The following is a 12,204-nucleotide window of genomic DNA, read 5'->3' as shown; positions in this document are numbered from 1 at the left end:
AAGCTTTGTGAGAAATAAACAAGACTGTTTTCACAAGTGATTTATTTGTGTAAAGTTCACTTTTGTTTTGCTTTGCAGATATCAATTTTTAGAAGAAGCATTTCAAAACCAAAAAGTTATTATTGAGACTCTAATGGCCAAGCTTCAAGAAAAGAAGAATTACGTGCAGTATGCAGCTAGTCAAGTGCAGAATAGGTATGTTCAACTTCATGAGATGGAAATTCCAATTTTATTTTTATTTTAATTTAGTGCTTATGGTGCTTGATACTGTTAGAATAAGTTTCAGCAATTTTAAAATGGACCGTGCAGGACTACCCCCAGTTGTTGTCATGTTGGTCCATGATTGGATCCAGATTTTTTGCTTAAAATTGCTGTTAAGTTGTAAGTGCTTAAGTTTCCTAGATTAGTGACTCTTTCACAAATCACGTATTATTCACATTTCAGACTTGAGCTAATGCTTTATTCAGTTTATCTTTAACATGATGCTTGGGGGTTTTTTGTATGCTTGCATGCACAGTTGTGAGAAATATATATTTGGATTCATTGAGTATAGATCCAGCATGTACTCCATTTAAACTTCCCACCCTTGCTCATGGAACTTTATCAGCACAACCCTCAATTCCCTTACCGTTTGCCAATCTAGCTTTTCTTTAAATCCATCTATATTTCTCCCTTATGGTTTCTTTTTCCAAGCCAAGCTAAATGAGTGTCAGAGTTGCCATTCCCCTGTACCCCTCTATCTTGCTGTTTAAATAAAAAGTTAGAAATATTCCTTTTAGTCTTTCATGCTTGTTTGAGTACAGTCTAACGCTTATCACCCTTCGTAGATTCACAGAAGTGTTAGGGCACAGATGATGGTCACTTGGCCCCATGGGCTTTTGCTGGCTTGTTAAATGAACGTCACTATCTAATACAAGTCTCCTACTTCTACCTTATACCCTTATTTCAATCCAAATCATTTAATGATCTCTTGAATGCCTCAATTGACCCCTGCCTCCTTCACATTTCCAGGCAATGCATTCTATACCCGAACTACTCACTGAGGGAAAGTGTGCTTCCTCACTTCACACTTGTTTCTTCTGCAGACCATTATAAATCTATGCCCTCCCTAGTTATTCTATCCATCCAATTCACGATTTTAAAAACCTCCATCTGGTCATCTCTTAGCCTTCTCCAAGGAGAACAGTCCCAACTTCTTTTTCAGTCTGTCCTCATAGCTAAATGGTTCCAGGGATGTAGATATTCTTGTAAACTTAAACACTCACTCTAATGTATTCACATCTTCCCTATAATATAGTGCCTAGAACTGTACACAAAACTCTAGATGAGGCCTAACAAATGTTTTATTCAAGTTCAGCATCATCTCCTTGTTCTCCAAGTTCTGTTTATAAAACCAAGAATAATGTATGTTTTGCTTCTCTTTCTTTCTATCTGTCCTGACATTTTAAATGATTTATATGCATGTTCATCCAGGTACCTGTACTCCTTTAGAATTGTGTCCCTTGTTTTAAGTTGCCCTTCTGTGTTCTTCCTACCAAAATGAATTACCTCACTTCTGTGCATTGAAACTCACCTGCTCACTCCACTAATTTACGTATGTCCTTCTGGAGTTCTGCACAATCCTTCATACAGTTTTCGGTTCTTCCTGGTTTTGTGTCATCTGCAAACTTTGCCTCCTATGCGCCAAGATCTATATCATTTAATACCCACATCAGGAAAAACGAGGTGCCTAATATCTACCACCCTAGGGAGCTCCACTTCAAATTTTCCTCCAGCCTGAAAAATATCCATTGGCCTATGTTTCCCATCACTCAGCCAATTTTGTATCCATCTTTTTGCTAACCCTTTTATTCAATGACATCAATTATCTTCAGTCTTTATGGTACTGTATCAGATGCTTTCTGAAAGTTCATGTGCACTATATTAAAAACACTATAATCGTTGACCTTTCCTGTTACCTTTTCAAGAAAAACTCCCAAGTTGGTTCAGCATGATTTCCTTTTTATAAACCTGCACTGACATATACTAATTAACCAATCTTCCATGCAACTACTAATTCTATTGCACATAATTGTTTCTAGAAGCTTCTCCACCACTGAAGTTAAACTGCGCGTTTGTAGTTGGTGGCTTATCCTTACAACTTTTCTTGAACAAGGCTATAATATTTGCAGTTTTCTAGTCTTCTGATACCTCGTGTGTCTAGGGAAAACTGAAAGATTGTAGCCAGTGCTCCTGTAATTTACACACGTTCTCACTTCAGAATCCTTGGGCAAGTTTCATCTGGACCTGGTTCCATGTCTGTGTTTATGTACCAACATTCTACATAACATTTCTGCTCTTCTGTTGACTGAGTTTCTTCCTCTGTCACCATGGCCTCGCCAATATCTCTCTCTCTCTCTCTCTCTCTCTCTCTCTCTCTCTCTCTCTCTCTCTCGGATAAAGACAGGTGTAAAGTATTCATTTAACATCTCAACCATGTCCCCTGTCTGCAGGTGTAAATCTGTTTTTTTATGGTCCCTAATAAACTCTACTCCTTTTACCACCCTTTCACTATTTACATGGTCATAGAAGACTTGGGACCACCTCTTTTTGTTGGCTACCAGCCTTACCTCATAATTCCTCTTTGCTTTTCTTATTTGTGTTTTCACTTGCCTGCTGAACCTTTGATATTCCTGTTGGCTCTAAATATTATTTTCAACCCAACGCTTATCACTGTCCTTTCTCATCCAAGGAGCTTTGGGATGATTGATGTCACCCTTCCCATTTGAAGGAATATACCATCAATGTAGCTAAACCGCCTCCTTTTTTCATAGTAGCCTCTTATTCAGTTACTGTTTTTCCTGCCAAGCTCTTGTTCCTGACCATTATTGTTTAATTTTTAGTACACTGTAAGGGACAATCAGCCAAATTTATTTTCATTCTGGATTTTTGCATGTTGTTCTTCACCATCACCCTGAACCTTGTGATGCAATGATCACTACCTCCGAAATGTTCCTCAACTGGCACTTGATACTCTTGCCCACTTAATTTTATGTCCAGCAGTGTATCATTTCTTTTCCCTTGCTGTTCCATACACTACAAATATTGTAGTCTGTATGATTAATTAAAGCACGTCATTTATAGTGGTTATATAATGTTGGCATTGCTGCAATTTACCTGCATCTTTGTTCTTCTTCATCTTTGCCACTAGTTGGCAGTGAATGGACTACATCTTGCAATTCACTTGTACCCTGTATGTTCTTTATTTTTAGCCAAGTTGATTGTGTGCTTGGATCCTCCGCAACAAACACACAGCTACAGCATATTTTTGGACTGTGCACATCAAAACATTAAAACTCATTAGTGATTCAATAATGTTTCATATCTTTAACCTTCTCCAAATAGTAAAAAAACTTCTATTTTTACAGTTGTAAATTACAATATAGAAACCCTGTAATGAAGGTGCAAACTGTAGGAAATACCCAGAAAATCAAGTAGCATCCATGGAGAAAGGTAGTTATCGTTTAAAGTAAATGACTTATCAGACAAGTTCTTATGCCAGTAGAGGAGAAGCGACAGGAAAAACGAGTTTGTGATAGGGTGGAAAGCACGAGAGAGCAACTAAAATTTTATGATGGAGAAACCAAAGTAAGTGGCAATTGATATAGTAAAGAAATAGAAGTTATGTCCAGATTAGTCATCACTGGCTTTGTATAATAACTGTCTGAATGCAGCATGAATGGATAAAAATACAAGCTGGAGAATAAAGCAGAACAAAGCATAAAACGAGAAGAAGGCAGTGGTTATGATCAAGTTGCCAAACTCTGTACTGGATCTAGAAGGTCGTAGAATACACTGATGAAAGATGAGTTTCTGATATTTGAACTTGCATTGGATTTCATTGGAACACATAGCAAACCATGGACAGAGGAGTCTGCCTGCAAACAATTTGGAGAAATATGTTAGCAAGTGACAGGAAGTTTACAGTCATGGTTGCAGACTGGAGATAACTTGTGAAGTGGTCATTAGTTCCGTGTTTGGTGTTCCCTATGTAGAATGAACCATGTGGCGAATAATGAATGTAATATACTAAACTAAATGGAGTGCCTGTAAATTGCTGTTTCACTTGGGAGTGTTTGGGATCTAAGATGGTGAGAAAACTGGTGCTGTTCATGGTTCATGTTACTTTTAATATGGGTCTAGAAAAACACATCAGCCATGATTTAAATGGCGGAGTGGACTCGATGGGCCGAATGGCCTTTCTTCCGCTCCTATGTCTTATGGTCTTATTTTGCAATCTTCAAAAGATGGCCATTTCTGGAGTCTTAATTGCTTCAGCACATGAAATGTTTTGTTATCTTGCAGTGTTGTGTTCATGTATGACATTTGTGTGCCTGCAGGTTATTCAGCTCTAGGAAGGGTGAGCAATTGCAGGCAAACTTGGACCTACTTTTGATTTGTGATTTATGTTTTGTGCAAGTTTCTAGCAGGATACCATTGTTTAACAACCCCCATTAATTTATTGCTGTTTGAAATACACAAAGTTCAGTTTTAGAATCCTACTGTCTGTGTCAATAAGATTAGCTGAACCTGCACAGCCCAGGTTTTAGACTGAAGTTATCTTTTTTTTCCCCCTTGATGATTGTACTGAGCAACGTGGGAGGGGGATCAGGTTCTGTCTGCATATTAGTGAAAACAAGCAACTTTTGAATCCATTGAGTAGAGTTCAGTAATTCTGCCGAAAATTTTCATTCATATATTTGGGTAGTGCCAACACTTACCATCTGTTAAATTTGCCAACAAGGAAATACAGTATTAACCAAGCTATTATCTAAAATATTCCTTCTCAAAGGTCACATTTTCCTTTTAACAGTATTATATTGCTTTAGTACAGAGCAGAAAAAGTTTTTAATGGTTTATAACATGCTTGGGAGCCAGTGTTCTGAAGTTGTGATAAATAGGTTTTTGGTTTTTATTTCTGTGAAGGTGACTTGGGGCCTTCTGGCTCCTTTTAAAAACAAAATCGAATTCAAGTAGTGGATTAAAACAATATTACCAGAAAAACACTTAAATTCCTAATTAACCTTCCTAGTGACTCAGAGATGAAGTTTTTACTAAGTTGACCTTTTGTAATTTTGGAAAGGAAAGAGGCCGAAAGCAAGTTCAGTTCTGAAGAAAGGTTCCATACCAACAGACGTGATTTCTAGAATTCTCGTAGGGCTTTTTCCAGTTAGTTTGATTACTGTGCTTTTCTTCGGAGCCTGATGAGAACAGCCAGTGAATTAGCCAGAATATTGGGAAGAATCCTATCCTAATGTGTAAACATTTGCTGAAAGGACACAGCAGTGTCCTCGTCAGTTGAATAAAGAATGAATTGGTGAAATAAGTGATGTTTCATTAGAGTTATCTGTAAAGGATATTGCTGAGGAGAAGATTGTTTTATCCTTTTGCTGTTCATGATATAATAATCCCAACTTGTGCTATAATTTTGTTTCCTATTGTGTAATGAAGTTATTCTATTAAAAACACATCAGCAACCTCTTGCAAATATGTTCAATAACTGAACATGACAAATTGGAAAAAAGCAAGACTTATGAACTGGAAAGCCAGACTTATAAATTATTGCCATCAGCTACGTTCATAACAAGAGAAATAAGTATCAGACTTTTTGTCCATCTGAGTGAAATCTTGAATATCCATTGGCTAGCATTGTTTTTGACATTGTGAAATGTTGAGCAAGATGTGGCAGAGTTTAAATAAAATTGAGAAAATGGCATAGGATTGGTGGAGGAGAAACATTGCGGGGGTGGATGTTTGTAACACTGAAACTTGCAGAGCTAAGGTATGATGCCGTGAAAGGAGTTGAAACTTGGGTCAGAATATTTGTACACTCTCCAGTTCTTCCTTCTGGCTTGTTGATTCAATTTTAATTGCAGATCCATTAGCTGCCATGCTTTTAGCCACCAGGCACGAACGCTAAGATTCCCTGAAGTGCCTACTCTTCTGTTCATTTTTTAGGCACTCTTCAAAGCTTCTCTTTGACCGACTTTTTAGTCACCTGCCCTAACCATTTCTTGCATGTCAAGTTTTGTTTTATATCCGCACCTTCAGCATTTTACTGTAAAGTTAATAAAATTTAAATTGTAAATAGTTCAGGGTACGTAAATATCACTTTTCTGAGGCATTGGTGAAGAAAAGAATACCAAGATTCTCTATTTGAATTGGAATTTATAAAATATCTTTATTGGGTAACATTTGTTTACTCATGTTTTGTTAATAGGTTAAATGAAGTAACCGATACGAACAAAAAGGTTGAGCATGATATTAAAGTTGCCATCTTCACGCTCATTAATGAAATCAACAAAAAGGGGAAGAATCTTTTGCAGCAGCTGGAGGTATGATACAGTAAATGCCTGCGTAGTGGTCATTTCTTGTGCTCGTAACTCTTACTCCACTTTGGTCTTCACTCCTTTTTCTACAGAATGTGACAAAAGAAAGGCAAATAAAATTACTGCAACAGCAGCAGGATGTTACCAGTCTTGCCAGGCAGGTGGAGCACGTAATGAACTTTGCAAAGTGGGCCATTTCCAGTGGAAGCAGCACAGCACTACTTTACAGCAAGCGATTGGTAAGGCAGTCACACTTTTTATGTCTGGAAAATGTAGCTTGTATCTCCGTCGGAGGTTGAGGTTACCAGTGGCTTTTGATGGATATGAAATTTTTCGTTCATTTATTCGTACTGGGTGTTATTTAACTAAATGCAGAGCCGGAATTTCCTAAATAACAGCTAGAATGTCTTAACATCTGGACTGGTTCAAATACTGCATCAGGACCTTTGAAATATTCTGGCTGCTTGTTTTTTAAAGTGTTGCTGTTGATTCAAATGTCGTATCCCTAAAATTACTCAGTTGAGACCACATTTTGAACACTTTGCCTACAACAAACTTGTCACATCTGAGACCCAGGCCTCCCCTGGCAAAGTAGCTCCAGACCCATGATCTCAATTAACAATGTACCCCATGCTGTACAGAGGTTTTGCTACTTTGGGATAACAGTACGCAGGATGATAAAATCAACCAAAAGCAAACTCCGTGTTTTGTAAAATAATAAAATGTGAGGCTGGATGAACACAGCAGGTCCAGCAGCATCTCAGGAGCACAAAGGGTGAAGTTTCGGGCCTGGACCTTTCCTCAGAGAGGGGGATGGGGTGAGGGTTCTGGAATAAATAGGGAGAGAGGGGGAGGCGGACCGAAGATGGAGAGAAAAGAAGATAGGTGGAGAGGACAGTATAGGTGGGGAGGTAGGGAGGGGATAGGTCAGTCCAGGGAAGACGGACAGGTCAAGGAGGTGGGATGAGGTTAGTAGGTTGGAGATGGAGGTGCGGCTTGGGGTGGGAGGAAGGGATGGGTGAGAGGAAGAACAGGTTAGGGAGGCAGAGACAGGTAGGACTGGTTTTGGGATGCAGTGGGTGGAGGGGAAGAGCTGGGCTGGTTGTGTGGTGCAGTGGGGGCAGGGGACGAACTGGGCTGGTTTTGGGATGCGGTGGGGGACAAGAGAGTTGCAGTGGGAGAGTCTCGTCCCCCACCGCATCCCAAAACCAGCCCAGTTCGTCCCCTGCCCCCACTGCACCACACAACCAGCCCAGCTCTTCCCCTCCACCCACTGCATCCCAAAACCAGTCCAACCTGTCTCTGCCTCCCTAACCTGTTCTTCCTCTCACCCATCCCTTCCTCCCACCCCAAGCCGCACCTCCATCTCCAACCTACTAACCTCATCCCACCTCCTTGACCTGTCCGTCTTCCCTGGACTGACCTATCCCCTCCCTACCTCCCCACCTATACTCTCCTCTCCACCTATCTTCTTTTCTCTCCATCTTCGGTCCGCCTCCCCCTCTCTCCCTATTTATTCCAGAACCCTCACCCCATCCCCCTCTCTGATGAAGGGTCTAGGCCCGAAACGTCAGCTTTTATGCTCCTGAGATGCTGCTTGGCCTGCTGTGTTCATCCAGCCTCACATTTTATTATCTTGGAATTCTCCAGCAACTGCAGTTCCCATTATCTCCGTGTTTTGTAAGCTCACTTTCAGATTTTGGAAAGAGCGTGAGGGTTAATCTAATAATAAAGACTGAAGTCGACAAGGCAGTTGACCTTACACCATGTGATGATTGCAGGACTTCAATAACCTAGTGTTAAATAAAGCCATTAGAAACATTCCATTTTTGCTGACCATGAAATCTAATTTGCAACATCTTATGGCAGGGCCCAAAGCCCTCATACCAAGGTTGTTGCAAAGTGCTGCAAAATTGAAATAGACTATGCTTATTAGAGCTCACGTTTGCTGAGTTGATCATGCAATTTGCATGGAGGATTACTAGATTAATTGTAACTTAATTGCAATTAGAAAATCAATTTGGTTTGCAGATCCAGCTTGCCAAACGCATTTGGTGGGGTGTGGGGGGTAAGGTGGAAGAAGTGGGAAAACAACCTTGGAGGAGAACAGTGTTAGGCACCTTCGGGAAATCTGACCAGACACGCAGCCAGTGCCTGCATCCATATCTCCAACATTGACTTTGCATGATTATTCAAACTGATACTTAGTCTTGTGTGGGATGACTTCAACCAAGGCTATAAACACCTTTTTTCTGAACAGTAATTCATTGAAACAATAGGAATTGTCACTTGATAGAATACGTACTTCCATAGGATCATAATGCTTCAAAATGCTTTTTTATTCATTCATGGGATGAGGGTGTCATTGACTAGCTTAGCATTTATTGCCCAGAGGGCAGTTATGAGTCAGCCACATTGCTGTTGGTCTGGAGTCACATGTGGGCTAGAGCAGGTAAAGGACGTGCTTTCCTTCCCTAAAGGCATTAGTGAACTAGACTGTTTGTCCTTTTTACTGATGGATTCATGGTCGTCATTAGATTCTAAATTCCAGGTTTTTATTGAATTCAAATTCCATCATCGGCTGTGTCAGGATTCAAACCAGGGTGTCTGGGTTAACACTCCAGCAGTAATATCGCTAGGCTGTTGCTTCGCCTTTGTTGGTCAGTAGTACTCTCCCTACTTCTGAACCAGGACGGCAGGTTCATGTCCCACCTGCCCCATCGGTATGTATAACATTTCTGAATGGATTGATTAGAAAATATCCAGAATCTCAAAAGTGTAAGACGGGGGAGTCCAGTTGGCAATAGCTCTCTGAACATTTTAACTTAACTCTGACCTCCTTCCTTACTTTTCCCTGCAACCCCAAACATTGTTTCTGTTTAATGATACATTTAATGCCCTCCTTGAATGTCTTATTTGAACATACTTCCTCCACTTTCAGGCAATGTATTCCATACCCTAATTGAATTGTGAGAAAGCATTGCCACATATTTGACTTCTTTGCAAAAAAATTGAAATTTGTACCCTCTACCTCTCAATCTGTTTACAAGTGGCAGCAGTTTCTCCCCATCCACCTTGTCTAGACCCCTTTGAAATAATTACACAGAGACTAGTATCCCGTCACCCAGTTATTCTTTAGTTCCATGTGGCAAGTCCTTGACACTGGTCCAGCCCTCTCAGAGCCAGCTCTCAGAATGATCGGAGCCTCTGACACTCCTGTTTGTATCTGTCAGCCAGGGCTCCTTGTTTAGACTAGATTAACAGCTCCAATCAGGGAACCCATTCTCTGATGCCCATTTGACTGACCTTGTTACAATCACTACAATCCTCCCCATGTGAGTCTGAGGACGTAAGCTGGTCTTTTTTCTTGTCATGCTTGCTGGGTCGTTTTAGCAGAATGTAATGTACAGGGGCATGCGTCTTGGGAGAAATGAACTGTTCTCATGGTAGAGGTGTCAATCTGGCAAGATCCACCATGTCCGTCTCAGACTGATATTCTTTGACGCTTGATGGAAAGGGAGAAATAATGCGTTCCACCAGCCTTTGACTGTTCTGAGGAGCAGGGCATGTTTTGAGAGTTTGCGGCTTTCATTTGGTCCACATGCTTCTTCAAGATCGTTGCTTCTACCCGAGCTTTATTTGTAACTGGTCCTGATGTTGCGGCAACCAAGCCTCTTACCCATGCAGGGTAATTTCCGTGGTTCCTACCCCAAACTTGTCATAAACTGCCTCTCTCACTTGGAGGAGTCTGGCTTCCTGCACTGGTATCCCGAGTGCCATTTCTGGTGTCGTTCCTGTGTTTGACGCATGAACTCTGTACATGTCCAGCCACATTTAATCAGCCTCCACGGTGCCTAAAAACATTGAACCTACGAAAGGACCTGCATAGTTGATGTGTAACTGAGTCCGGGGGCGTATTTAGTTAAAGACTGGTTTTGTGATCAAAACGGCCCCATTTTCCCAAGATAAATCTAGTTGTAGTGCATGTTTGGAGTCCAGTTGGGTGTCCTAGATATTTTTGCATGGTTATATTATTAATCCCACATACTAGCTGGTCTCTTAGCATCTCATTAAGAGTTAAACCAAAGTCACGTGCCTTTGCCATTTGTCTTAACCTAGCCAAAAATCTGGATATGGATTCCCCAGACTTCGATTTGCCGAGTGAAAATGATAGTGCCGCAGAATTAGAGGAGGCTTGGGGTCCTAATATGCCTTCGCTAAATCTGTTAACTCTTGAAGGTTTTAGTATCTGGTGCCTTACGGAAAGTTAGGCGTCTAATAACTGAAAAGCTGTGGGCCCATAAGCTGTCAGTAGAATTACTCATTGCTTCTCATCTGCCCCAATATCATTTGCCTGGAAAAAAAATTAACATTCATTCCACATTCTGGGCCCAGCCTTGGGTAAGATTGAATACATCAAGCTTCCTAAATAATGGCATTGCCCGGAATTCTTGCCCCAACTCAAAGCTGATTATTGCAAACGAGTTTCTTTGTGAACTTGCTTTACTGGTCTTGCCACAGAAATGACTCTCCAGAGGCCGGTATCCCATCACTAAGTCACCCTTTATTTACACGTGAAAAGTTCTTGACACTGGTTCAGCTCCCTCAGAGTTGTGTATTTAACTTCGACTGTTCTTGCCTACAAAAGCACCTTTTAATGTAGTAAAATGCCCTGAAATGCTTTAAGCACCTTGACATGTAAATTTATCAATACAGACCCTTTTCACAGAAAGGATGAAAGAAATGATAGCTGACCCTTAATCTAAACAAAGAATTGAGGGAAAGGTTATTTAAATGGATTGTTGGTTAAAGCTACCATTTAGGATAACAACAAACCTGTCCCCTTCTGAAATGGCAGTTGTGTTATGATTACATTGCCTCTACGCTTTGGATAATTTCTGTTCTCTGAACTGACACTATATGAGAATGAGCGATTATTTCATCCAGTGTGTAATTGATAGTCTTGACATCTGTTATGAACCAGACCAGATTTCTTCTCTCTCCTGCACCCCTTCCCCCACCTCACTGCGCAACACCAACAACATTTATATTTATTTGAAGGCAAATGCTGTGTTCCTGATGTGATTTGATTAGTCCACCACTAAGCTTTAACCAAAATACACTTCATTCTTACAACAATTAAAATACAAAAGAAAAGCTTTAAATCTTTTGAAATACTTACTGAAACAAACTATTATTTAATTGCACATCGTCAACTGTTCCAATACTCCACAAATGCACCCTTTGGCAAAAATGCAATTCAGCAAAACAGTTGTGGTTCTCAAGTGCTGTTTCTCTCCAGTCCAGAAGAAAGGAACCACTTGTGAGTTTTTAAGAGGAAGCTTTCAAGTTTAAGGCTTCACTCTAGTATCCAGGAACTCAAACTTTTAGCTTGGCAGCCAGCAGAAACTTCTCACTAACTGAAAACAAAACTAAAACCTTACTGAATCTGTGTGAGCCCTGACCCTGTCAACTCTGACTTTTTTGTCACATTTTTTGGGGGTGGTAGGGGGAACACCCAGGAAAAGATCTAAAGCTGTTTACCAGCTGCCTGTCTGAAGGAAACACCTTGGTTCCATTTTACAGCACCCCTGAGAGAAGCAGGACAATGCACACCTCCATTAAAGGCATTGTACTGTCACAACATCCCACACAAGCTTGTTTAGAAAGTACTTGACTTTGTGACTTTCAACTTCTTCATAATATCTTAATAAAACCCTAAAAATCTGCATGCTAAAAATCTATTTTTAACATAATTAGACTTAACATCGGGCGACTCCATCAGCACTGGAATTGAATTAGCGAACTGTAGTTCAGATGAGAAAATATGATATAA

At 40.4% G+C, this 12,204-nt stretch overlaps 1 protein-coding gene across 2 annotated transcripts in view; it reads left to right on the top strand.

The window, feature by feature from the left end:
• The window catches only part of trim33 (tripartite motif containing 33), a 142,364-nt gene that overhangs the window by 95,689 nt on the left and 34,471 nt on the right, over nt 1–12,204 (top strand). For both annotated transcript variants that reach the window (XM_048553204.2, XM_048553203.2), the window contains exons 5-7: nt 79–195; nt 6,260–6,374; nt 6,461–6,607. In XM_048553204.2, coding sequence (XP_048409161.2) covers nt 79–195; nt 6,260–6,374; nt 6,461–6,607 — 379 coding nt within the window. The remainder of the gene's footprint in view (nt 1–78; nt 196–6,259; nt 6,375–6,460; nt 6,608–12,204) is intronic.

This window comes from Stegostoma tigrinum, chromosome 21 (assembly GCF_030684315.1).
Source record: "Stegostoma tigrinum isolate sSteTig4 chromosome 21, sSteTig4.hap1, whole genome shotgun sequence".
NCBI lineage: Eukaryota > Metazoa > Chordata > Chondrichthyes > Orectolobiformes > Stegostomatidae > Stegostoma > Stegostoma tigrinum.
This window is presented reverse-complemented; position numbering and strand designations above follow the sequence as displayed.